This window comes from Cavia porcellus, unplaced genomic scaffold (genome assembly GCF_034190915.1).
Source record: "Cavia porcellus strain 051 isolate PalLab524CR breed Dunkin Hartley unplaced genomic scaffold, mCavPor4.1 scaffold_28, whole genome shotgun sequence".
NCBI classification, from domain to species: domain Eukaryota; kingdom Metazoa; phylum Chordata; class Mammalia; order Rodentia; family Caviidae; genus Cavia; species Cavia porcellus.
This window is the reverse complement of record NW_026947511.1, coordinates 51,229,503-51,255,844: the sequence shown is the minus strand read 5'-3', so window position 1 is coordinate 51,255,844 and position 26,342 is coordinate 51,229,503. Positions and strand designations below refer to the sequence as shown.

The following is a 26,342-nucleotide window of genomic DNA, read 5'->3' as shown; positions in this document are numbered from 1 at the left end:
AAACCTCTGGAGAGTTCCGAGAAGGGGCGGTACCCTCGCCTCTGATTGGTCCAAGGACCACGGGTGGGCAGGACCCAAGAAGAAACCCCTGGAACGTTCCGGGATCGCTAGCCCCGCTGCGGCCGCTGATTGGCCGGGAGCGAGTAGGCGGGACTCGTCCATGAATTATAAAAAATGCAGCGCACAGGTCCCAGAGAAACACCCGGCCTCGCTGTGCTCTGTAAAGGGTTTGGCGCTTCCCGTGAACGCCCAGCGGAGCGCTTAGCTTTGGGATCCCGTACTCTGCACTCAGCAAAGAGCCAGCTTCTCGTCGCGCAGCGCATCGACCAACTCCGGCGTAGACCCCAGCGCGGAGGCGACGGCCAGCACCGACATGGCCAAGACCACAGCGATCGGCATCGACCTGGGCACCACCTACTCGTGCGTGGGGGTGTTCCAGCACGGCAAGGTGGAGATCATCGCCAACGACCAGGGCAACCGCACCACCCCCAGCTACGTGGCGTTCACTGACACCGAGCGGCTGATCGGGGATGCGGCCAAGAACCAGGTGGCGCTGAACCCGCAGAATACGGTGTTCGACGCGAAGCGGCTGATCGGCCGCAAGTTCGGCGACCCGGTGGTGCAGGCCGACATGAAGCACTGGCCCTTCCAGGTGATCAACGAGGGCGACAAGCCCAAGGTGCGGGTGAGCTACAAGGGCGAGACCAAGGCCTTCTACCCCGAGGAGATCTCGTCCATGGTGCTGACGAAGATGAAGGAGATCGCGGAGGCGTACCTGGGCTACCCGGTGAGCAACGCGGTGATCACCGTGCCCGCCTACTTCAACGACTCGCAGCGGCAGGCCACGAAGGACGCGGGCGTGATCGCGGGCCTGAACGTGCTGCGGATCATCAACGAGCCCACGGCGGCCGCCATCGCCTACGGGCTGGACCGCACGGGCAAGGGGGAGCGCAACGTGCTCATCTTCGACCTGGGCGGCGGCACGTTCGACGTGTCCATCCTGACCATCGACGACGGCATCTTCGAGGTGAAGGCCACGGCGGGCGACACGCACCTGGGCGGGGAGGACTTCGATAACCGGCTGGTGAACCACTTCGTGGAGGAGTTCAAGAGGAAGCACAAGAAGGACATCAGCCAGAACAAGCGGGCGGTGAGGCGGCTGCGCACCGCCTGCGAGCGCGCCAAGAGGACGCTGTCGTCCAGCACGCAGGCCAGCCTGGAGATCGACTCGCTGTTCGAGGGCATCGACTTCTACACGTCCATCACGCGCGCGCGCTTCGAGGAGCTGTGCTCGGACCTGTTCCGGGGCACCCTGGAGCCCGTGGAGAAGGCGCTGCGCGACGCCAAGCTGGACAAGGCGCAGATCCACGACCTGGTGCTGGTGGGCGGCTCCACGCGCATCCCCAAGGTGCAGAAGCTGCTGCAGGACTTCTTCAACGGGCGCGACCTCAACAAGAGCATCAACCCCGACGAGGCGGTGGCCTACGGGGCGGCGGTGCAGGCGGCCATCCTGATGGGCGACAAGTCTGAGAACGTGCAGGACCTGCTGCTGCTGGACGTGGCGCCCCTGTCGCTGGGGCTGGAGACGGCGGGCGGCGTGATGACGGCGCTGATCAAGCGCAACTCCACCATCCCCACCAAGCAGACGCAGATCTTCACCACCTACTCGGACAACCAGCCCGGGGTGCTGATCCAGGTGTACGAGGGCGAGCGCGCCATGACGCGCGACAACAACCTGCTGGGTCGCTTCGAGCTCAGCGGCATCCCGCCGGCGCCACGCGGCGTTCCCCAGATCGAGGTGACCTTCGACATCGACGCCAACGGCATCCTCAACGTCACGGCCACCGACAAGAGCACCGGCAAGGCCAACAAGATCACCATCACCAACGACAAGGGCCGCCTGAGCAAGGAGGAGATCGAGCGCATGGTGCAGGAGGCGGAGAAGTACAAGGCGGAGGACGAGGCGCAGCGCGAGCGCGTGGCGGCCAAGAACGCGCTGGAGTCCTACGCCTTCAACATGAAGAGCGCCGTGGAGGACGAGGGTCTGCGCGGCAAGCTCAGCGAGGCCGACCGCAAGAAGGTGCTGGACAAGTGCCAGGAGGTGCTGTCGTGGCTGGACGCCAACAGCCTGGCCGAGAAGGATGAGTTCGAGCACAAGAGGAAGGAGCTGGAGCAGGTGTGTAGCCCGATCATCAGCGGACTCTATCAGGGTGCGGGCGGCGCGGGGGCTGGCGGCTTCGGGGCGCAGGCGCCCAAGGGGGGCTCTGGCTCGGGCCCCACCATCGAGGAGGTGGATTAGGTGCCCCGTGGCCCGTCCCGTCCCGTCCCGTCTCTCCAGCCTCTCTGCGAGTCCCTTCCTCTGGGACAGGCGGGCTGTTGGACTCGGGGGACCCCGCGGTTGCTCTGTGCTGTGTAACTCGGGTCTCTGTGTTTGATGGTGTTGTGGAGTTAAGCAGCCACCTGACGGATCGGGGCGCTGCGTCTCGCGTCTCCCGTCCTTGGTGCTGTAAATCATGTTATGTAGTTTTATTGTAAGTGCTAGAAGGATGTTTTTATGGTCTTCCCACCAACTATTCAATACTGTCCCCTTTTGTACAATTTTTTTGCTTGCAACAGGCCAATAATAAGGCTAATTACGATTTGTAATTTATGTGATGATTAAAAGATTTAAAGATATTAGTAGACTGTACCGGGATGGGTGGTCTGGGGACCGTTTTTGTGGGCTCAGGCTCCTGTGTTCCTAGTCTGCTCTGTTCTTGAGAATGTGGATTAGACCCACAAGTTCACAGTCGTGCTTGTGTTGTAGATGTTTGGAGTCACTAGTTGCCTTTCTCATATTGCCTATTTGTATGTAAAGTTATACAATATTTTGTCGTTGAGCTGTGGAACACGCTGTTTATCAATATCCTGATTTGGAGACGAATTTATACTGTGGCATTGTTTTCAGTTTTCTTTTTTGCACACTCTGAACCCAAGCTAGTTGTTTTCATTGGTCATTTTAAAATAAAAAAAAAAAAACGCTAAAGTTTGACTGATGTTTGCCTGTTTTTATATGATGAAATCAGAAGTTCCTGCACTGGTTGTTTTAAGGTTTCTAAAATTGAGTGGCAGTTTGTCCAAGGTAAGGGGCAGGGAACTGGGGAAGGAGGCAGCATTGGGTTCCAGCCCCTTTGTGTTAGCCAGAGGCCGGCTTTACTCAGAGCCGTCAACCCTGGGCTAGGAGTGTGGCTCAGTGTAGAGTGCTCACCCAGCCTGGGGAGGATCAAATTCAAGTCCCAAGAGCAAGAGGGAGGCAAAAGAAGAACCCAGACTGTGCCCTCAGGGTGGTCCAGGTGTGGACCACTAGAGTAGGCAGGAAGGGCTGTGGGAGGGGTCCTAAGGAGTAAGAATTGACCCTGAGCTCCTGTGGGTAAGAGCTCTAGCTTCTGGAGTTTGTGTTCTTAACTTTAAGTGCTTTTAACTACTGATTCCACTTCAAGTGGAAGTTTTGGCTGAAGCTTTTTGTAGTTTTAACTAAAAAGATAAGTAAACAGAAAGGCCACTCGAGGGCCGGGTGTGATGGTTCACGCCTGTAATCCCAATACTGGGGAGGCTGAGGCAGGAGGATCCTTGTGAGTTTGAGACCAGCCTAGGCTACAAAGTGAGCTCAAGGCAACCTAAACTGTATAGAGAGACCCTGTCTCAAAAAGACCAAAAAAAAAAAAAAAAAAAAAAAAAAAAAAAGGTCACTCGTAGTGGCTGTCCCCTATCCAGTGTGTCCGGGAATTTTCATTTCAGCTCTGGAGTGCCTTAATGGCAGAACCACCACTTTGCTGGGCCCTTGTATGTGTTACTGTTTATTAAACTTCTAATGCATCCTCCTAGGTATGGCTGATTTTAACAAATGAACATTAGGGGAACTGAAAGTTAATAGCTTAACTAAAGCTACTTAAAAGTTTAGGGAAAAACTCACTGGTTCAGCAAGGATGTTGAACCTGGGTTCCAACTCCACTTAGGGTGCTTGTCACGCAGTCCTAAACCCACTTGGGTGTGTTTATTCTGTCGTGTTCCAAGTTAACAGTTGTACCCTTGGTTTTATGGCCAGTAACCCCCAAACTTTTACAATCCTAAGCAGTTGTGCCAGATATACTATAAGAACGAGGATAAACATTTAGGATTTGTGCCAGGAATGGTAGTTCATGCCTCTAATCTCAGTACAGGGAGGCTCAGACAGGAGGACTGAGAGTTTAGGCCTCGATGGGATATGTAGTAACCTCAGGGCCAGGTGCAACCTTATAGTTTAGTATTTGTTAACTTTCTTTTTTTTTTTTTTTTTTTTTTTGGCTTTTTCGTTTTTACCGGTACCAGGGATTGAACTCATGACTGCCTGCTTTCGAGGCAGGTGCTTATGCCGCTGAGCTAAATCCCCAGCCCCCAGTATTTGTTAACTTTCAAAAGATGGTGTGTGTGTGTGTGTGTGTGTGTGTGTGTGTGTGTGTGTGTGCCAGGAAGACCTAAAGTGCAGACTTCGGTCTCTTGCACTTGTTTTCTTTTCAGATGACTTAATCACCCTCACCAACTCTTACAACTCTGAAGGCTTTGATTATGGGCTTCTGTAAAAATCAATTATAGGAGGCTGGGGATTTAGCTCAGTGGCATAAGCGCCTTGCCTTGCAAATGTGTGGTCGTGAGTTCAATCCCTGGTACCGATAAAAAAGAAAAAGACAAAAAAAAATCAACTATAGCTGGCGGGAGGGTGCACACCTATAATCCTAGTTGGGAGACTAAGATAGGAAGATCTCTGCAAGTTTGAGATCAACCTGCACTACATAGTAATACCTTATCTCAAAAAGCCAAAATTGAGGGGAGTGATCATAGAGCTGGGTGCAGTGGGAAGATCCTATGGTAATCTGAGATACTCAGGAGAATGAGCAAGGATGAGCCAGAAATCTTAAGGTCCTCCTAGGTGAACAGGTGATATCCTTGTCCCCTTTTTGCTACAAAGAATCAGTTGTAAATGGAATAGTAAAAATATTTCCATCCCAGGGCTGGGGATGTAGCTTAGAGTGGGAGAGGGCTGCTTAGCATGAATGAGGGCCTGGGTTCCATCCCCAATACCACATTGAAAAAAATGAACTACACAGATGTAAGGCTGTATAATACTGTGAATATATACCACTGCATTGCTTACTTAAAATAGTTGATTTTTTTTAAAGCCAGTCAAATTTAGCAGTGGGGGGGTGGTATACCAACTTTAGTGACACTAATAAAATAGTTGATTTTTAAAAGATAAAAAAAAGATTGATTTTATATTGGTGACTTTTTTGTGTGTGTTGGTGACTTTTTATTCAGTGCTTGAGATAGAACCCAAGCCAGGGCCTCACCCAGGCCAGGCAAGTGCTCTACTGACAAGCTGTATGTCCAGCCATTAAAGCATTTTTCAACAACAAAAGATGACAAAACACCATCAACATTATACAAAACCACTTTGTGAGCCCCTCAAGACCCATCACACCTTTCACTAAATGCTAGCTTTGAAGAAAAGGCAGTATTAGGAGAAAGACACACACTGGTAGACATTGCCTTGAAAGTCTGGAAATGGAGAGGAAATCTAAGCCAGGCATGGTGGCATATCCCAGCAGTTGGAGGCTGAGGCAGAAGTGAGTTCCAGGCCAGCCTTGAGTACATAGTGAGTTCAGGGTCATCCTGAGCTACATAACAAGACAAAAAAATATACAAATAAATTTTTAAAATCTGAGAGATGCTTAGGTTTCTGGCCAGTCAATATAGACACGTTTAACACTCATGGTAAGCTGAGATGCTGGTATACTCCTTTAATCCCAGCACTCATGAGGCTTAGGCAGGTGGATTGCTACAGATTTGAGAACAGCCTAGGCTACAAATGTGAAGTGAAGACCAGCCTGAACTGCATAGTGAGACCCTGTCTCAAAACGACAAAGAAAAAACAACAACAAAAAAAGAAAACAACACTCATGTAGGTGAACTGTATAACACTGCGAGTGCACAGTGTCAGTTACTGTGTGGGGCCATACGTTTCAGACCTTTTTCTAAAGCCCCGGTAGCATTTGTGCCTGCCATCTGCACACAACATGCTAAATGCTTAAACCAGCAGCCACTGCCCCTACTTTGGGATGAGGGCAGAGGGTAGGAGGTGAGAAAGGGTAGAGATAGGAAAGGATTTATCAAGTGTCTTTTATGAGCAATGTGGGAAATTTCCAGAAATAACCCGAAATGGATAAAACAAGAGGGTTCCTATGACCAGCTCAGTCACAGTTTTCAGTAGGTGTTTAAGAAATCAATATCAAAAGAAAAAAGAAAGAGATCAGTATCCAATGGCTTACCTGCCTACCTTACCTAGCACAGAGTACTTTGAAATAGAGTACTAATTGTAACTTCTAGATCAGACTAGGAAAATCGGAATTAGCAAACAAAGCAGTACCACTTGTAGAAGAAGCAATATTTAGGATAGCAAAAAATTTTGAAGGAGAGGAGAAAAAATTAAGTGTGCAAAGAACTTTTAAAATCAAGTATCTATCCTGGACTGGGTGTGGAAGCCCATACTCATAATCCCAGCACTCTGGAAGGCTGCGGAAGGAGGATCTCAAGTTTCCACCCAATCTAGAAAATTTAACAATTTATGGAGACCTTGGTTCAAAGTAAAAAATAACGGTCTGAGGATATGATTTCCCTGTAAAGGTTCTGCTCCCAGTACCACAGGAGGGGAGGGAAAAAAAAACCAACCAGATTCTAATCCCTTCCTGTGGTCCTATGCCCCTTCTCAGAAACAGCGGGTAAGAGATGCCTGGTGTTCGAATCTAGGATATGGCTCTATACTGGTAGTATATGGTTATTCCTGGACTTTTAAAAAGTGTATTTCTTGGGGGCTGGGGATTTAGCTCAGCGGCATAAGCACCTGCCTTGCAAGCAGGCAGTCATGAGTTCGATCCCCGGTACCGATAAAAAAGAAAAAGACGGAAAAAAAAATGTATTTCTGGGGCTGAGAATTTAGCTCAGTGGTAGAACGCTTGTCCTCAGCACCAGAAACTTAAAAGCTAAAAACAAAACAAAGAAGAAGGAAAAAAAAGTATTACTAGTACACTATGTGTTTGCAGAAAATAGCAATTGCAGTACATTAATGAGTCATCGTGGGAGTTGGTACATGTACATAACACATCTTAATATCCCTCATCTTTAGAGTTCTTTAGATTTAAAAAGAAAAGAATGGGCTGGGGATTTAGCTCAGCGGTATAAGCGCCTGCCTGGCAAGTGTGAGGAGGAGGAGGAGAAGGAGGAGAAGGAGAAGAAGGAGAAGAAGGAGAAGGAGAAGAAGGAGAAGAAGGAGAAGAAGGAGGAGGAGGAGGAGAAGGAGGAGAAGGAGGAGAAGGAGAAGGAGAAGAAGAAGAAGAAGAAGAAGAAGCAGCAGCAGCAGCATACCCAAACAAGAATATAAATTACAGCTAAGTGGTCAGGAACATGATTTCTGAAAATCGTGCACCGGGTGAAGCGCACTCATGAAGCTGAGGCAGGAGGATCGCTGAGCTTTGAGCGTGAATTACATAGTGCAGCCGGGTGTCCAAAAACCAAAGGTTATTTCATGCGAGGAGCCAATATTGGCGGCTGCCAAGGGGGCGGGCCCTGGGCACCCCTGACCTTGATCTCTCCGTAGCGCCCCACTGGGCCCGGGAGGCGGCTCAGCCAAGGATCGACCCCGGCTGACCCCAGGCCATGAGTAGGACACGGGCGTGATGACCGCCCTGAGACCGCCCCGACAGCGCCTCGGTGACGCGGGAAGGCTGAGGGGAGGGGCGCTCGGCCCGGCTTTTGAGACCGCTTAGACGACCAACATGGCGGGCTTTGTTTCTGAGAGGCAAACAGGTAAATAATTAACCAGCATGGGACAACCCTAAGGTTTTTACTTTATCCCGTGGTGAAAAAAGAAAGGAGGGCTCGAAGCCCAGTGGCCCGCCCGCCGCCCGCCCCGCCCAATCATTTCCCTAGTCCCGCCCATCCGTTTCCCCTCGTCCCGCCCCTTTCTCCGCGCCCCGCCCCGTCCTCCTCCTGCCTGTTGCTGTCGGTCACACGCAGGCGCCTTGTGTCCTGTTGCTGGCTGAGCCAGAAATTTCTCGAGTTTTCTAGTCTGAAAGGCGGGAACCGCCCTGTTATTATTCTTAGGAACACTTCTCAACAAACAAACTTCGCCACCCGAGTCTCCCAACCCCCAATCTCGCCCTAGAACATCAAGCTTAGTCAGGACTCTATATTTACTATCCAGAAGGTTCTGCGAACTATGTGCCAGCTTGGCGTAGTGACAGGGCTCTGACTGGGCAGTCTGTTCTCGCCCTTGGTGGAGGGGTTGGGGAGAGGTGAGGGAACAGGGCGTCACAGACTCCCCTGGGTACCCCCAACCCGCGATGAGGCCCAAAGACCTGACCTGGACTCCTCACTCCCTCTGTGTCCTCTTGTTTCCTGTGCTGAGAGACTAACCACACAGGCATGCCATCATGAAGAGGAAGGAATGTGTGGGAGCTCGCAGGGCCAGTCATGAACCTGTCCACCGGCTGACTTACCACGCCAGGGTCCCTTTGGACTCTTTGTTCTCATCTTTGAGAAATGAAAAGATCAGTTTGACAGCTTTTACATGAGGCTGAAAAGTCATAGCGGGGGTCTTGGGTAGTGACAGGAATCTCAGTAAGAATGAGTCAGTCAGACCCAAGTGTGGACCCCCAACAAAAAGGGAAAGAGGTCAAATTCTGAATGAACACTGTGACAGGCACAAAGTACCCTTTTTTCTCCCCTTTCAGGATTGAATCCAGGGCCTTTATGCAGAGCTACATCCTCAGCCCTTTTTTTATTTTTGGATAAGAACTTGTGATTCTCCTGGTTTACCCCCCTATGCCCCAGTGCTGGGGTTACAGGCATGGGCCACCATCCGAGGCCCATCTTAATTTTCTTTTCTTTTCTTTTTTTTTTTTTTTATCGGTACTAGGGTTCAGAACTTACGACCACGCGCTTGCAAGTTAGGCGCTTATGCCGCTAGCTAAATCCCCAGCCCAGGCTGTTTTTTTCTTTTTTCTTTTTTTTTTTAATTTTTATTTTTATGGCCATCTTAATTCTTGATGCCACCTCCTATAAAATATTAATTCTATTTTAGATATGAGCACATAGAAACTTACATAACTCAGTCAACTTGTATGAGTACTTCATTTTTAAGGCAATTTTAAAAATGTAATTTAATATAAGAAGTGTTAGCACAAAAAGCCCAAATGCAGTGAAAAAATTCCCCTGTTAACACCAAAGGCAGTGCTCTTTTAACATGTGCTAGTTGAATGGGATGAGGGTTTCATAAAGTTCACTACTGAAAAAACATGAGTCTTATCTCAGCTAATATCCTTATACAATCTAGTTGTTAAATGAATGTTTATAATGCTTAAATAAAGCCTGAAATTTGATACCACTGCTTCATGTATGTACAGTTCTTAGTCAAGATTATCTACAGTTTTCAAAATCAAAGAACAAACCATTGATTGAAACCATATTGATTTTTTTTGAGACAGGATCTGGTTATGTAATTCAGACTAGCTTTGAGCTCATGGCAATCCTCCTGCCTCAGCCTCTTGAGTGCTAGGATTACAGGGATGTGCTACTATGCCCAGCCACCAATATTTATTTGGTCTCCATTAAGTAACATAGAACCTTAAGCTAAATGGTTAAATATATGTACTACTTTACCAAATTCTATTATTTTTCTCATGACTATTAAAGTTGATTTTCAGCAAATAAACCCTTGAAAGGCAAAACCTACCTCATTTGAATTTCCACCCAGAAGTTCAACAACCACAAAGTCCACACTCTTATTGGCAAAACTGGCACCCTGTGTCTCAAAGTCGCTATCCTTAAGGATAAGAGCAAGGAGCATTTTGTTTTTACATCTAACTGGAATTTTACATGTTCAATTTATGATTTGAAATCTCTAAGTTTTCATCCTCCATACTGTCTATGAAATCACAATGTTTCACAGGCTAAAGACTTCTGCTTTTCTGTGTTTTCATAAAACAAAAACATTCCTTAAGGGCCAGGGATATAGCTCAGCAACACAGAGCCTGCCTGGCAAATGTGAGGTGGTGAATTCAGTTCCCAGTGCGCACACACACACACACACACACACACACACACACACACACAAAAGCACTCCTCAACTGTGCATATTCTACAAGGGGAACCTTTCAAAGGTGGCCTCTTCAGAATCAGTGGGATGGCATGAGGCTTCTGAAGCAGGGGCAGAGAAAAAAGCTGAAACATGAGCTTCATCTGGTGAGTTTCACATTAACCATTACCAGCTGGACAGTAGAAAGATGTGGCTTTTTATTGTTTTTTTCCAAAAAGTCTGAGTCCTGGTGTGGAAATGCACACTCGGCTGTGTCACCACAGCTTTCCTGTGGTGGGACTATTGGAAGTCCCGATGGGGAAGGATGATTTGTTCATGTACCAGGTATAAACTTGCAGGCATTCAGTTCATTTTGGACCCATTCCAGTTTGTTTGTTTGATTTTTAATTTTTTTTCCACTTTGTCTTTAGTGTGTTCCAGTTCACCTCTCATTTTTAGGAAAACAAGTTGATTGCTGTTGGGTCTTCCGTTGTTAGTCTCTGCTGGGCAACACCCAGTCGCTGGCCTTGCTCGCGGTGCTGGACTGCGCCAAGCACTCTTGCATCTCTTGTTGCTTAGTTGCTGCTCAGTTGCATCAGGAAGATGTTTTTCCACCTGTAGACTCTTGCCGCTGTTGCTTTACCTTTTCTTCAGACTCCCTTAAGCCACTTACATCCTTTAAGATCTGTGTATTTATCTGCCAAAGCTTAAACGGACCCTTCACATTGTTTCCGTGTTGGCATTAACACATCTCCCACCATGACTTTGAAGTCTCTTTCGCTCGGTCCAGCCTTTTTGGGAAGAGGTTCTTTGTTGGTCATCTTGAATCCTCTGCAAACCAGGCCAATGAGGGGACTGCTTGTCACCCAGGCCTAGAGGCTGAGGTGGGAGGACCGCCATATGTTTAATGCCACTCTGAGCTACATAGCAAGACCCTGCCTTTAGAAAAAGTGATGGGTTGGGGATTTAGCTCAGTGGCATAAGTGTCTGCCTGGCAAGCATAAGGTCATGAGTTTAATATCTGGTACCAAAAAATAAAAATAAAAAGTGATACTTATTAATTCACTACAAGTTCCAAGAGAAGACTGGGCCATTGGTATGAAAGAGTGGAGGGTTTAAAAGTGTTGGAGAGTGAGGGAGTATGGTGGGGGATCAAGGGTCTTGGGAACACTATCTTGAGGACAGTTTGCACTCTGGCTCACGGGACACAATGCATCTGTCAAGTTTTACATCGAAGGTGTCAATTGGATACGGTCCAGAAAGCCCTTCAGTCTCTAGATCAGCACACCTGATGCATCAACACAGAGAAAAGGGTTCTAAACTATTGGGAAGAATCCATGGTCTGCATCTAAGGGATGTTTACTATCTATCTACACAGACTTTAGCTGTGCAGAATCTTATGGCTGCTTAGCATGTGCTGATTCAGAGAAGCCTGATGAGACAAGAGGCTAGGTCTACAGTAACTGCAGAGAAACTTACTTTCTGCTTATTCAAACCATCCCCCCCCAAAAAAACCCCCACCCTTAATAAGGAAAGAGAATGTCTGTTTTTCACTTCCTAGAGTGCTGCTGGAAATCTCCAAGGTCTGCATATCACTGAAGCATTTACAATTTGGTCCTGGGAATTGAACTCAGAACCTTCCACTTGCCTGGCAGATGATTGTGCTGCTGAGCTATATCCCTGGATCCAACAAGTTACATCAAGTAGAGGTACAAATTCTCTATGATGAATGTGATCCTTATGGATATCAAAAGTGTACCAATAACATCTGACTGGAAAAGGACAAAACAAGTTATTCGTGTAATAATATTTAGTTATTCAGCTTCAGCATGGTGTTTGTGCCAGCTGGAACTGGATTGATCTAGAACTATAATTTATCAGTCTACACCTTATTTGCTTCCAATTTTTTCTGTTATGAAACTGACCACAAAGCAGGATGGGGTTGTGTTAGGAGATGTTAGGATGCCCAGGGGTCTTTTCTGGGTTCTTGTCGTAGTCAAAGCATTAGATAGGAACAGCAGAAAAATATGAAAGTTTAACATTTATTAAAGGTAAAAGAAGAGAAGGGAAGGGGAGGAAGAGGAGGAGAAGAAAAGAAGACATGAAAAAGGACTCTGAGAAGACAAGCACTGCAGAGGAGCAGGAAGATATGCCCTACATGCAGGCAGGGCCACACACTTTACAATGTGGTTGTTAAGAATGCCTGACTCAGGCCAAGAGTTTATTTTTTTTTTTATTTAAGAGGAAAAAGAGAAAAACACAAAACAAACCAAAGCGGCGTAAGGGTACACGCAATACAGAACTACAAAACAAAACAAAACAAAAAAACCTAACAGTAAGAAATCAGCTGCTAGTAGATTACACACTATCTTCTTGAAAATAGTTCCTCAAATCACAGTATCAAAGAACACAAGGTGGACATTCAAACAGGGAGACTGCAAACAGCTGTGTTCAATGTTCCAAAAACATTGATAAAGTCAGCTATTTAACACCCCCAAACACACTTGCTGTTATATCCGTTAGAGCTCTTTTTCTTTTTTTTTTCCTCTCTTTTTTACAACAAAATTTACACATCTTGGATTTTATTACTCCTTAGTGCTTATTACTTTCTTTGGGGGGGGGTGGCCAAGAGTTTAGCTCAGTGGCACAAGTGCCTACTTGGCAAGCAAGAGGTCCTGAGTTTGATCTTTGGTACCAAGAAAAAAAAAATGTGTGACTCACTGGGTATGGGAGTGATAGTACACATATTAATAACCTCAGCAATCTGGGAACTTGATACAGAATGAAGCCAAGTTCTGTGCCCAACTGGGCAGCATAGCAATTGAGCAAGACCCTGCCTTAGAATTTAAAAAATTAAAAAGGGTTGGGGATGTAGTTCAGTGTAAAGGCTCTGGACCCTGCCCCCAGTAACACGCACACACAAATCACTGGGAAAGCCCTGTGCACCACGCCCCAAGTCCGGGATTAGCTACCTAGCACAAGGGAAAAATGAACTATTTAAATAAACACAAGAATGTCTAGCTTGGTCGGGGATTTAGCTCAGCAGTGTAAGTGCCTGCCTGGCAAGCATGAGGTCATGAGTTCGATCCCCGTACAAAACAAAAAAAAAGAATGTTTAACTAACATAGGTGTCATATCAGACCTCTCTTGCTGTGTAGTTCAGGCAGGCCTCAAATTCACCATATAGCCCACACTAGCTTCTAACTCCTAGTGATCCTCCTGCTTCAGCCTCCCAAATCCTGGGATTATAGGCATGTACCACCATACCCAGTTTGTATCATCTGGTAAGCCAATAGGTTTGAGGAGAAAAAGTACTGTTAAGTATTTTCCAAAAAAAAAAAAAAGAGAGAAAAGAAACAAAAATAGTACTGTTTGAGATACTATAAGAAAAGGAGAAAACTGGGCATGGTGGTGCACTCCTGTAATCCCAGCACTCAGGGGGCTGAGGCAGGCAGATCACTGCAAGTGAGAGACCAGCCTGGGCTACAAAATGAGCCTAAAGCCAGCCTGAATTGCATAGTGAGACCCTGTCTCAAAAAGATGAGCGAGATAGAGAGAGAGACAGAGAGAGAGAGAGAGAGAGAGAGAGACAGAGAGAGACAGAGACAGAGAGAGACAGAGAGAGAGACAGAGAGACAGAGAGACAGAGAGAGACAGAGAGTATGTGAGTGAGAGAGAGCGCAAAAGATCCTTACAACATCAGGCTGAGGAAAGCTGTGTGGCCCCACTTCCTGTGTGGTAGTGTAGCCAGTGTTCCCGACACCCCCTCTCCAATCTGAAAATTACTTAACAGCCCTGCTGGCTTCTTTCCCAAACACTGAACCCAGTGCCATCCCAGACACGTTGGAAGCAGAGGCAAGAGGATGGAAAGTTCCAGGCCAGCCTGGGCAATCTGGCCAGACTGTCTCAAAATAAAAAACAAAAGGGTGTTGTGTGACACACACACACGGTAATCCCAGCACTCTGGGAAGGTGAGGCAGGAGGTTAGTGATTTAGTGAGACCTTGTCTCAAAATAAATAAATTCTAAACTTAATTCCAAAGTGAATCAGTTATCTTGGGGTGTGTGTGTCTGTTGTTTCAGTGCTGGGGACTGAACTCAGAGCTGGAATACTAAGCTTGTCCTCTACCACTGAGATACACCCCAGCACCCCAGCCTCTTGAGTGTCTTTTTTCCCCATTCCTGGGAATTGAACCAGGGCCCTCACACTGGCACCATCCCAACTCTTTTCTTATTTTTTAATTTTGAGACACATCCTCCTGAATCACTAAGTTGCTCAGGCTGGGCTCAAACTTGTGATCCTCCAGTCTCTGCTTCCCAGAGTTCTGGGATAAGAGGGTATATGCTACCACATTTGGCTCTTCTTCACGGGTTATTAATCATCCCAGACAGCACTTAAACCAGTCACTGGGTTTCTCCCAGTCTAAAAAGAAAGACACAGTTTAAAAGTCCCTCTTGTCACAAAACGTACAAAGAGAGCTGGTGTGGTGGCCTCTACTGCCAGCTCCCTGGGAGCCTGAGGCACTGTAACTCTGAGTCCAGCTTGGGCACCTTCTAGGGGTGGGGTCAGTGAGACTGACACAAAATACAAAAAGGGGTTGGGGGATGTAGGGTGTGAAGGTTCTGGATTCAATCTCCAGTATTAATTAAAGAAGAAAAGCAGGAGAATGGTGAAGCAAAGAGAGTGGAAAACAAAAAAAGGTGGGGCATGGCTACAGCAAGGGTTTAGCACACACAAAGCGGTGTGTTCCATCTGTAACATATTTCTACAATATGTGTTTCCAGGCCACGCCCAGAGACTTTTGACACAAAAGATACTACTATACTACTGTACTATACTGTATACAACTATACTGCTGTAGATTCCAACTACGGAGTAACCGACTGGTTCATGGATGGCACTCCCACTAGATCTCTTTTTTTCTTCCAAGACAAGATCTTGCTATGTAGTTCAGACTGCCCTTGAACTCTTCTAGGCTGGCCTGGAACTCACAGTGATCCTTCTGCCTCAGCCTCCCAAGTGCTTCTTCAGGCCTGTACCACCACACTCAGCCCAGCATCTTTTCTGCTGCACCAGCAGTAGCTAGATTTTTGTTTTAGCACTTACAAGGCATTGGAGACCTTGAAGCCATTTGCCTTGGACAGTGGAGAAATATTCTAAATTACAGACTTGCAAGGAAGGAAGGAAGGGTTTACAACTGCCAGTGTAACAGCTGAGGAGGCTTCCAGGGCGTGGGGTGAGGCTGCAGGTTTCCTAAGTATGGGAACTAAACAGCTAAGATGGAAGTGAGACAGTGATGGAAAATTCCTTGTTTGACCAGTTTGAGAGGTGATTCATCAGGGCACTATGTTTGAATATAAAACAAGTTTTTGCCTGCCTGCTACCTACACATTCAAACAATTATTAAAGTACCCTCTATGCAACATCAGTCAGATCAGCAAATTACAGAACTAAAAGTAAAGAGAATTATTTACTTATTTATTTATGCAGTGCTAGAGACTGAACCTATGCCCTTACACTAAACTAGTGCTCAGCCCCATGTATTTTTTTTTTTTTTTTGTCTTTTTCCTTTTTATCGCTACCAGGGATCGAACTCACGACTACCTGCTTGCAAGGCAGGCGCTTATGCCGCTGAGCTACACCCCCAGCCCCAGCCCCAGCCCCATGTATTTTTGAGACAGTGGTTTAATTGTCCAAACCTGGCTCAAACTTAAGATATTCCTGTTTCAGCCTGCCAGAGTGCTAGGATGACAGGCTAGTGGCATGGCACTTAGTGAGCTGTTCCGATTAGGAACAGGTGGTGGATGGAGGGAACCTGGCAAAGGAAAAAAGAAACAAACTTGGAAAACAGGATTCCCTCATCAAAAACAGCCTCCTTCCATTTAAACCCAGAATGTGGGTAAAGCATTATTCCTCCCGCCCCCATGGGCTGTTAACTGCTACTTCATTACTGTTTTTTCTTTTATTTCTGAGACAGGCTCTCACTATCAGTTCAGGCTGGCCTGGAGCTCGCTTTGTAGCCCAGGTGGTCTTGAATTTGCAAGGCTCCTTCTGCCTCAGCCCCGACTGCTGGGATCACAGGCATGCACCGCTTCTGCTGTTTGAGTGCCCCTCGCATTTTTACTTTAGGTGCCTGAGAAGGGGTCCTGCCTTCTCTCAAAGAACGAAGGGAAAAAGTAAATTGGGATCCAAGATTGAGAGTTTAACCTTGGCCTAGCGCCACTATCAAGGGCTGAACCAGGGAACAGAGGCCGCGGGCCAGCAGCCGAGGGACCCGGCGCCGGCTGAACCCAGCAGGGTCTCTCCGAGGGCCGGCGCAGGGTAGCAGCTGCTCCCCGGTCCTGACCCGGCCGCAGACTGCAGCTTCTCCGGAAGCACCCTACGCGAGGCGCCCTGTCAGATCCCAGGCGTGCAGGGGCCCGATGACGTCCGACAGCAGCCCCAGCAGCCGCGCACGCACTTTCCCTTTTAAGTCAAATTCCCTGTTCCTCCCTAGAAGAGAAACCGCCCAAGAGCCGCACATTCCTAGGGCAGCGCGGGCGCCGGGGCCAAACCAGCCTTGGGACCACACCAACGCGCGTCCTTCACGAACCCTAGCACTTCACCTGCCGGGTCCCACTATCACGGACCCCTGTCCACCCGCAGCACTCTCCCCATCGACCCCCCCCCCCTACAAACGCCCGTGCTGACCCTCAGGCTCAACCTTCCCCAGCTGCCAGCTCAAGCAGCAGCCCGGTCGCCATGGAGACCTAGGCCACCACTATCCTCCCCCCCCTCCCCGCTCCGTCCCCTCGGGCATTGATACGCTCCAGCAAACCCCAGAAACGTCTGGAGAGTTCTGAGAAGGGGCGGTACCCTCGCCTCTGATTGGTCCAAAGACACGGGTGGGCAGGACCCAAGAAGAAAACCCTAGAACGTTCGGGGAACGCCAGTCCCGCTGCTGCCTCTGATTGGCCGAGAGCGAGTAGGCGGGACTCAGCAAAGAATTATAAAAATACAGGGCTTAGGTGCCTGAGAAACACCTTCAGCTGTGCTCTGAAGAGGATTTGGCGCTTCCCGTGAGCGGGCAGCTTCGGGATTCGAGGCACTCGGCAAGCAGCCAGCTTCTCGTCGCGACAGACTCCGGCATAAACCCCAGCGCGGAGGCGACGGCCAGCACCGACATGGCCAAGACCACAGCGATCGGCATCGACCTGGGCACCACCTACTCGTGCGTGGGGGTGTTCCAGCACGGCAAGGTGGAGATCATCGCCAACGACCAGGGCAACCGCACCACCCCCAGCTACGTGGCGTTCACTGACACCGAGCGGCTGATCGGGGATGCGGCCAAGAACCAGGTGGCGCTGAACCCGCAGAATACGGTGTTCGACGCGAAGCGGCTGATCGGCCGCAAGTTCGGCGACCCGGTGGTGCAGGCCGACATGAAGCACTGGCCCTTCCAGGTGATCAACGAGGGCGACAAGCCCAAGGTGCGGGTGAGCTACAAGGGCGAGACCAAGGCCTTCTACCCCGAGGAGATCTCGTCCATGGTGCTGACGAAGATGAAGGAGATCGCCGAGGCGTACCTGGGCTACCCGGTGAGCAACGCGGTGATCACCGTGCCCGCCTACTTCAACGACTCGCAGCGGCAAGCCACGAAGGACGCGGGCGTGATCGCGGGCCTGAACGTGCTGCGGATCATCAACGAGCCCACGGCGGCCGCCATCGCCTACGGGCTGGACCGCACGGGCAAGGGGGAGCGCAACGTGCTCATCTTCGACCTGGGCGGCGGCACGTTCGACGTGTCCATCCTGACCATCGACGACGGCATCTTCGAGGTGAAGGCCACGGCGGGCGACACGCACCTGGGCGGGGAGGACTTCGATAACCGGCTGGTGAACCACTTCGTGGAGGAGTTCAAGAGGAAGCACAAGAAGGACATCAGCCAGAACAAGCGGGCGGTGAGGCGGCTGCGCACCGCCTGCGAGCGCGCCAAGAGGACGCTGTCGTCCAGCACGCAGGCCAGCCTGGAGATCGACTCGCTGTTCGAGGGCATCGACTTCTACACGTCCATCACGCGCGCGCGCTTCGAGGAGCTGTGCTCGGACCTGTTCCGGGGCACCCTGGAGCCCGTGGAGAAGGCGCTGCGCGACGCCAAGCTGGACAAGGCGCAGATCCACGACCTGGTGCTGGTGGGCGGCTCCACGCGCATCCCCAAGGTGCAGAAGCTGCTGCAGGACTTCTTCAACGGGCGCGACCTCAACAAGAGCATCAACCCCGACGAGGCGGTGGCCTACGGGGCGGCGGTGCAGGCGGCCATCCTGATGGGCGACAAGTCTGAGAACGTGCAGGACCTGCTGCTGCTGGACGTGGCGCCCCTGTCGCTGGGGCTGGAGACGGCGGGCGGCGTGATGACGGCACTGATCAAGCGCAACTCCACCATCCCCACCAAGCAGACGCAGATCTTCACCACCTACTCGGACAACCAGCCCGGGGTGCTGATCCAGGTGTATGAGGGCGAGCGCGCCATGACGCGCGACAACAACCTGCTGGGTCGCTTCGAGCTCAGCGGCATCCCGCCGGCGCCACGCGGCGTTCCCCAGATCGAGGTGACCTTCGACATCGACGCCAACGGCATCCTCAACGTCACGGCCACCGACAAGAGCACCGGCAAGGCCAACAAGATCACCATCACCAACGACAAGGGCCGCCTGAGCAAGGAGGAGATCGAGCGCATGGTGCAGGAGGCGGAGAAGTACAAGGCGGAGGACGAGGCGCAGCGCGAGCGCGTGGCGGCCAAGAACGCGCTGGAGTCCTACGCCTTCAACATGAAGAGCGCCGTGGAGGACGAGGGTCTGCGCGGCAAGCTCAGCGAGGCCGACCGCAAGAAGGTGCTGGACAAGTGCCAGGAGGTGCTGTCGTGGCTGGACGCCAACAGCCTGGCCGAGAAGGATGAGTTCGAGCACAAGAGGAAGGAGCTGGAGCAGGTGTGTAGCCCGATCATCAGCGGACTCTATCAGGGTGCGGGCGGCGCGGGGGCTGGCGGCTTCGGGGCGCAGGCGCCCAAGGGGGGCTCTGGCTCGGGCCCCACCATCGAGGAGGTGGATTAGGTGCCCCGTGGCCCGTCCCGTCCCGTCCCGTCTCTCCAGCCTCTCTGCGAGTCCCTTCCTCTGGGACAGGCGGGCTGTTGGACTCGGGGGACCCCGCGGTTGCTCTGTGCTGTGTAACTCGGGTCTCTGTGCTTGATGGTGTTGTGGAGTTAAGCAGCCACCTGACGGATCCGGGCGCTGCGTCTCGCGTCTCCCGTCCTTGGGGCTGTAAATCATGTTAAGTAGTTTTAGCGTGCTAGAAGGATGTTTTTTATGGTCCTTCCTCCAGCTACTCAATACTGCCCCCTTGTGTACAACTTTTTTCTTTGCAACAAGACAAAAGCAGTATTTTTGTTTGTTAAAAGATGAAAAATAAAATGTTAACGATGTTTGTCTGTCAGTTTTTGGAAAGGATACTGTCACGTAAATCTGTGTGAACTCCATGTGTCTTAGACTGGAAAAAGACAGTACTTTAGGAGCTGTGTAGATATATTAGGGAGTCATGCTTCTTGGTAGGACTGAAATGTGGGTTGTAAGTAAAATGTCAAGGAAAAGATAAGAATTCCAATTCCTCATTTTGATGGACATGGAGCTGTTTCCAGGGAAAATTTCAGGTGGTACCACAGGAGGCTTTTGGAGAAACGCGGTGGTTAAATGGGGAGGAGGAAGGGGTTGATGAGTGAGATGCCAGCCAGGGGGAACGATGTCCTGTGCTCATCCAGAGCCTACATTTCATTAGTTCTCCACCCCAGCTGTGTGGTGGCCAGAACAGCAACAGTGAGGTGCAGATTTGCATTGGCTCTGTAAATCCTAACTGGGTAACCAAGCAAAAATGACTCAATCTCCCTCATCTTTGGTTACCTACTGTAAAGTAAGGCATTTGGGGTCAGGGATGTAGCTCAGCAGCACAACATCTGTCTGGCAAGTGCAAGGGCGTGAGTTGAATTCCTGGTACACAAATAAATTTGTCTAAATAACCTTTCCTCAAAATTTAAGGAGTTGGAAATATGGCTAAAGCATTTGTGGTAAAGCATTTTTCCATCATGCATTAGGCCCTGAATTCAGTCCGTCCCCTACCTTAAAAAAAGTGGTTTTGGTTTTTTGTTTTGTTTTCGTTTCTTTTTGCCATGTCTGCATAGTTTTTTGGAAGTGAATCTGGAGAACTGAAGATGTGACGTTTAGGGGTGTGACAGGAAAAGAAGGGTGGGGTTCCAGGTTTTTTTCTCACCCCAAATTTGTGTCTCATCACCCTCTGTTAGGTATTCTAACATTCTTTACACCTTGTAATGTGGACTGTTTAGTTGCTCTGAATCCATATCAGAGTCACAGAGCAACACTGATTCTGGAGGCCAAAGGTTTTTTGTGTGTGACCGTCTGGACTTTCTGGTATTTGCTGTTCCTGTTTGTTGTTTTTTAGTCTTGGGTAATGAACCCAGGGTCCTCACACTGTGCTATGTCCACATCCTAGTTTTGTTTTGAGAGGGCTGGCCAAGTTGCACAAGTGGGTTCTAACTTGTGGTCCTCATGCCTCACCCTCCCAGAGCACTGGGATCACTGGCTGCATCACCAGACCGAACTTCTTTGTGTTTCTAAATGATGGTTTTACCCCTGATTTGTCAGTCAGCTTTAAACAATAGCCATGTTAAACAATAGCAAATTTAATTGACGAAAGTAGAAAAGGGCTGCAGAAGACAGACCCGGAAAGATCAAAGCAGTGGATTTTCTTCCCACCCAAGCCCTCTTCTGGGGGTTCTTTCTGCTGTCACCTAGGTGGCCTTCACACCTCTAGTTTGACAGCAGCCCATCCTCTTACCTCTTCAAAAGGGCTTGGAAATACTCCTAAAGCAATCAGTTCAGAGTTAACACCTTTCACTCATCCTTACCCTTTGAGAATAGATAAGGTGAGGGATGGCTGCAGTACAGGATGCGCTCTAGAAAGCTTGTAATGGAAAAGGAATAGAAAATAAGAATCTTTGGTTTCTGGCCTGATTCTCAAAGTTGGCCAGTTTTACTCAGAAGAGATGAACTGTAATACTCTTCTAGTCTCTGACCACAGCATGTTGGAAATGTTTTCACTGCTGGATAGTAAACTTGGGGGCTCCTCTTTTTTTTTTTTTTTTTTTTGTACTGGGAAGCAAACTCAGGACCTTGTGCTTGCCAGGTAAGTACTTATGCCACTGAGCTAGATCCCCTGTATGGCTCCTCTCTTAATTGACAGGAAGTAGAGGGAACAAATCCTTGGATTCAAGCTATTAGAGCAGTGGTTCACACGGTAGCATAATAAAATCACTTGGGAGCTGGGCATATAGCTCAGTATAGAGTGCTTGCCTTGTGTGCATGAGGTCCAGGGTTTGAGCCCTAGCACAACAAAAAATAATTTGGAGGAAGCTAAAAAAAGATACAGATGCCAGGCCTTTCTAAGGCCAGTTCAGAACAACAGAGGAGGTCAAGGCAGTGTGTATACAGATCCAGTCTGCCCAGGAATTCTCCTGTGCAGGCCAGATTTTTATAAGCCAGAGGCTACTTGTGTTATTTTTAGGAAGACCAGGCAAGGGAGGAGAGCAAAGAGTCAGTGCTGCCAGGACCAGCAGTTGTTGGGCAGAGGTTTTCTGCTGTGAGCTGGAATCTAAAGGCTCAAAAAAGCCCTGTGGGGTGATTCAGTATCAGCAGCAACAATGATAAAGGTTAGAGAAAGCATAACAGTTTTGTGGGCTAAAACAGAATTCCTGAAGGTGGATGCGTTAATTACATTCATGAATTCCTCACCAGGGAAGTGTCTTATCAGCAAGCAATATCAAGATATCAAGCCAGTTCATATAGAGTTGGGAATTAAAGCAGTCACTTTGGCGCATTAGCCCAGGTGGAGCTCCAGGGAGAGTGTGATCTATCCAGCAAATGATTACTAAGTGATTCTTGGAAAAGGTTCTTTTTGATGGAAGGCAAAAGCCTTTCAAAGAAGGAAGACAGAATAATTGCAGGAGAATAAAGGAAAAAATATATTTACACATAGTGGCCTTGCAAATTTTATTCTTACGCACACTAAGTTCCCAAACTAACCTGTTATATGGTTTTCTCACAAAAGAAAATGATAACACGCACATCCCCTAGACAGGCAGAGTCTGGAATCATACAGGAGTTGGTACATTAAGAACCCAGAGCAAAGGCCTAAGGAAAGTTCCTGAGGGGATGTGAGGGAGGAGGGCTCAGCTGTGGCTGGTCCACACCCACTCTGGTTACTTCCAGTTCCACGGGAACAGTGCTCACTTCCGAAACACTTATACTGAGCCCCCTGGGATATGAAGTGCTATTCATAGGGTCCTGAACCACCCACTACATTTTGCTGACTCCCGGCCTCACAGTGCTGTAAGAAGGATGTGAAGCCAGGCATGGTGGTTCCCACCTATAATCCTAGCAAGCACTGTGGAGGCCGAGAAGCAGGAGGATGGCGAATTCAAGCTCAGCCTAGCCCAGTGATGGGAAACATTTTAGAAGTTTCGGTAATACAAACAGTCTGCTGCAGCAGGCAGGCCACAAGTTCCCCACCACTGGCCAATTTTTTGTTTTGTGTTTTTGAGATTGGTAGAGTCTCACTAGTTCATCTGGCCTTGAGCTCAATATGTAGCCTAGGCTGGTACTGAATTTACGGCAGTCCTCCTTCCTCAGCCACTGGTTTCAGTTTATCAATTTAGCAAGACCCTGTCTCAAAAACTAAAAAGGACTGAACCAGCATGGTGGCGTTTATCTGTAATTCCAACAGTCAGAAGGCTGAAGCAGGCAGATTGCTGGGAGTTCCAGGCCATCCCGGGCTACACAGAGATACCTTGTTTTAAAAAGTAAAACAGAACAAAAAGCTGGGCATGGTGGTACATACCTCTAATCCTGTAATCACAACACTTGAGAGGTGGAGGCAGGAGGATTGCTGCAAATTTGAGGCCAGCCTAGGCTACATAGTGAGTTCCAGGATAGTCTGAACTACATGGTGAGAACCTGACTCAAAAAACTAAAAATAAATAAAGGAGGTGGGGTGAGGAGTGGAAGCAGCTCAGTATGAAGGTTTTGGGTCTACTCCCTGGTACCAAAAAAAAAAAGGTGTGAAGTTGGCCAGGATATACCTAAAATCCCAGCTACCTGGGAGACTAAGGCAGGAGTAGGAGGATCACCAGTTCTAGTCCAGCCTGGGCAATTTACCAAAATCTGTGATTTATGGCAAAAAAACAAAGGGCTGAAGAAACAGTTCAATGCTTCCGCTTCCGGGCTTCAATCTTCTGTGCAAGGTATGTGTGAGGTGTGTGTGTGGGAGGGTGATCAACAATATAAAGGACAAGCAGAAGCAGAGAGAATGCATAGGACTATTTCACTTTTGGAAGATGAAAAAGTTCTGGAAAGCCATTGCACAATAACGTGAATATACTTCATTGTTAACTGCACAGGTTTACAATTATAAAATTTGTGGGCCGGAAATATAGCTCAGTGGCACAGCGCCTGCTTAAAAGCACAAGTTTCTGAGTTCCATTGCATATACGCCCCTCCCCAAAATTTATCAAATCGGAAATGCATGGGGACGCGCGCGCACGCACGCGCGCGCGCGCACACACCCACACCCATTGACGTAGGAAACGCGCACGCACGCACACCAGTTTAGTCTGCACAGGTCCTGCCAGCCGAGGACCTTCTCGCGCCTGGCTAGCCAGGTCGCCTGTGTTTTTTGTTGCCGTTGCTGTTGGCTCATCAAAATTGACAAAACGTCTCCTACTATTTGACGGAAGAACATATTTTCAAGACCTCTCTCTTATGTTGTTTTTTTCCCGTTTGGATGAACGATGAAGAGTGTTCCGCGTTGAGTCAGGCATACAAGAAGAGGACCATGCCCGTCAGGCCCCCGTCCCCTGGCCTCCATATATAGCCCAGGCCGTGGACCGCCCTGCCTTTTGTGCTGAGAGCTTCATAGGCGTTGTGTGTTCTTTGAGCGGCCATTGTAGGCGCCACATCGGCGCGTGCTGCAGCGCCGGGGGAAGGGGCCGAGTCCGGCCTTGCGCAGCAGCCCACATGCAGGTACTTCGGGACCCCGGCAGAAGGGAGGCAGTACCCCGGGGCTGTGCAGGATGAGCTACCATTACAGACTAGAGTTTCTGATGTTTCCATGACGCTGCTTTGGAACTGACCCAGCCCGGGTCGGGGGAGGGCGGCTGGAGTCTCCTTGCTCTTTGCCAACGCAAGGTTTTTTTCCCAGGTTCCTGGTCCTTGCAGGCGGGGGGTCCGCGGTGCGGGATGGTAAGTGAGTGGTGGCGGCGCTCTACGGTGTAAACAGTGGCTGGCGGTCGCCGCGGGGGAGCGCAGGGGTGATGATGACTCCCGGTGACTCTGAGTGTCTCGCTGACGCCTTCACCGCAGCGCGCTGACTGCCCCTCGGGCCACAGAATCCATACTTGGGCTAGGGGAGGTTGGTGGTCTGGAATTCATATTAACATTTCTATTTTTTTGTCTCAGTTGCCCAGTTAGTGGTCTTAAGCCGTCCGCCGGCCTGTTCTCCTTAAATAAAGGTTAGTGTCCGCCGTCAGAGCCTCTGCTGCTCAGCTCGTTTTGTTTCCAAGCTGTCTTTCCAGGGAACTGGTATCTTTATCCGGAGAAACAGCAGTGCAAGCCTTTTTCTCGGTAATTTTCTGCTTTTATCTTATCTTTTCCTTGTTAATCGCTCACTTTTTTTTTTTTTGGTACTGGGGATCGAACTCAAGACCTCACGCTTGCCAGGCAGGCGCTTATGCAGCTGAGCTAAATCCCGGCCCCCATGGTTCACATTTTGGGACAGGCTGTACTTAAGGTTGCCCTTGAAATCAGTATGTAACCCAGGATGGTCTCCAACTCAAGGCCATCCTCTTAAGTCTCCAAGTGCTGCGAGTCCAGGTTAGGATCACCGCCCCCGGTTTTGATCCTACTTATTTTTGTTCCAGCCTGGTTGACACACTGTCCACTATGGTAAAATAAGTGTATGAGTGCCCTGCAGGAACTGCTGTCTGCTGTTCTGAGTTATCTACTCTTTCCTTCACAAACTTAATCATCTCTGGACTTTAATTTGAAGGGTTTTTTTTTTTTTTTAAGACAAGATCTCACTGTGCAGTTCAGGTTGAACTTGAACTCACTTTGTAGCCCAGGCTGGCCTCAAATTCACAGTGATCCTCGTGCTCAGCCTCCTGAGTGCTGAAATTACAGGGCTGCGCCACTACACCCAGCCCTTGTATGCAGAGACAGTCGTCTTTGCATGTGCTAGTTCTCTTCCTTGAATGTGTTCCCTTGATCCAGATCTCCCTAAATTGGGAATGATGATTTCACAGACTAGAGTCTCTGACACTGGTTCTGATGTCAAAAATAATGTCTGACTCAATTTAGAGACCTGGATGTGTGGCTCTCCGAGAGGCTTTCGCAGTGCTGTTCTTACTAGTCCTGTTTTCATCTTTCTAGCATGAGCACTCTGGAACCCCAACCAGGGGCAGAGCCCCTTTCCAGAAATTCCACACTGACCTGATGCCTGGAAAGTACCCCTCCCCCGACTGTCAGGGCTCCAAAGATGCCTAGGTAGCCTTGTCTCCTCGGCAGGCTGTGACCTGTGGAAATGAAGCCCCCTCTGGGTACTGCGGTAAGTATCACTTTGGTTCCGGGCCTCAAGAGTGGGAATGATGACCTGGTTAGACTAGAGTCTCTGAGTTTCTTTGAGGATATTTGAAACCACCTGACCCATTCTTGGGCTTCCCCTCAGTCCTTGACAGCTCCCCAACGAGCCAGCTTCGTGTTTATACTGCTGCTTGCCTGCATGGTTCTAATGTGTCATTTTGTGAAATTTCAGGGTTTTGCTGACAAAGGATGTCTCCTGTCTTGGGTTGGCCAGATCCCAGGAGATCCACATCATTCCCATGGTAACCTCTGAGCGCTGTCAACTTATTGGGCAAAAAAGCTGGAAGTTTTGAGGCACTTTGTGTTAAGTAGAAAAGGTTCACTTACATTTATTTTGTTTTCTACAAGTACCTTTTATCAAGACAATTCCAATAAAGTATTTTAAAAATAAATAACTAGTGGATTATCTGGTCTTAAGGGAGAGGGATGATACAGAAGAAATTAAAGTGAGAGGCAACATGCCA

At 49.1% G+C, this 26,342-nt stretch overlaps 2 protein-coding genes and 3 non-coding genes across 5 annotated transcripts; all 5 read left to right on the top strand.

Annotated features, from left to right (window-relative positions):
* Positions 1 to 184: 184 nt before the first annotated feature.
* Positions 185 to 3,025, top strand: LOC100729464 (heat shock 70 kDa protein 1B). The gene has a single exon (XM_023566663.2). It carries the CDS (start codon positions 374 to 376, stop codon positions 2,297 to 2,299), a length of 1,926 nt encoding a protein of 641 aa, XP_023422431.2. The 5' UTR covers positions 185 to 373; the 3' UTR covers positions 2,300 to 3,025.
* Positions 3,026 to 17,130: 14,105 nt separating this feature from the next.
* Positions 17,131 to 19,601, top strand: LOC100717205 (heat shock 70 kDa protein 1B). Its single transcript, XM_003473959.5, has one exon. The coding sequence runs from the start codon at positions 17,308 to 17,310 to the stop codon at positions 19,231 to 19,233; it is 1,926 nt and encodes a 641-aa protein (XP_003474007.1). The 5' UTR covers positions 17,131 to 17,307; the 3' UTR covers positions 19,234 to 19,601.
* A 4,949-nt stretch (positions 19,602 to 24,550) lies between these two features.
* LOC111758032 (small nucleolar RNA SNORD48) lies at positions 24,551 to 24,613 on the top strand. The gene has a single exon (XR_002792273.1). It is a non-coding gene; the product is annotated as a small nucleolar RNA SNORD48 (small nucleolar RNA).
* Positions 24,614 to 25,522: 909 nt separating this feature from the next.
* LOC111758031 (small nucleolar RNA SNORD52) lies at positions 25,523 to 25,589 on the top strand. Its single transcript, XR_002792272.1, has one exon. It is a non-coding gene; the product is annotated as a small nucleolar RNA SNORD52 (small nucleolar RNA).
* A 279-nt stretch (positions 25,590 to 25,868) lies between these two features.
* Positions 25,869 to 25,950, top strand: LOC134473869 (small nucleolar RNA ZL8). Its single transcript, XR_010044332.1, has one exon. It is a non-coding gene; the product is annotated as a small nucleolar RNA ZL8 (small nucleolar RNA).
* Positions 25,951 to 26,342: the final 392 nt, after the last annotated feature.

Coding starts and splice junctions, on each gene's coding strand:
- LOC100717205 (XM_003473959.5), top strand. CDS start 17,308: ATGGCCAAGACCACAGCGATCGGCATCGACCTGGGCACCACCTACTCG.
- LOC100729464 (XM_023566663.2), top strand. CDS start 374: ATGGCCAAGACCACAGCGATCGGCATCGACCTGGGCACCACCTACTCG.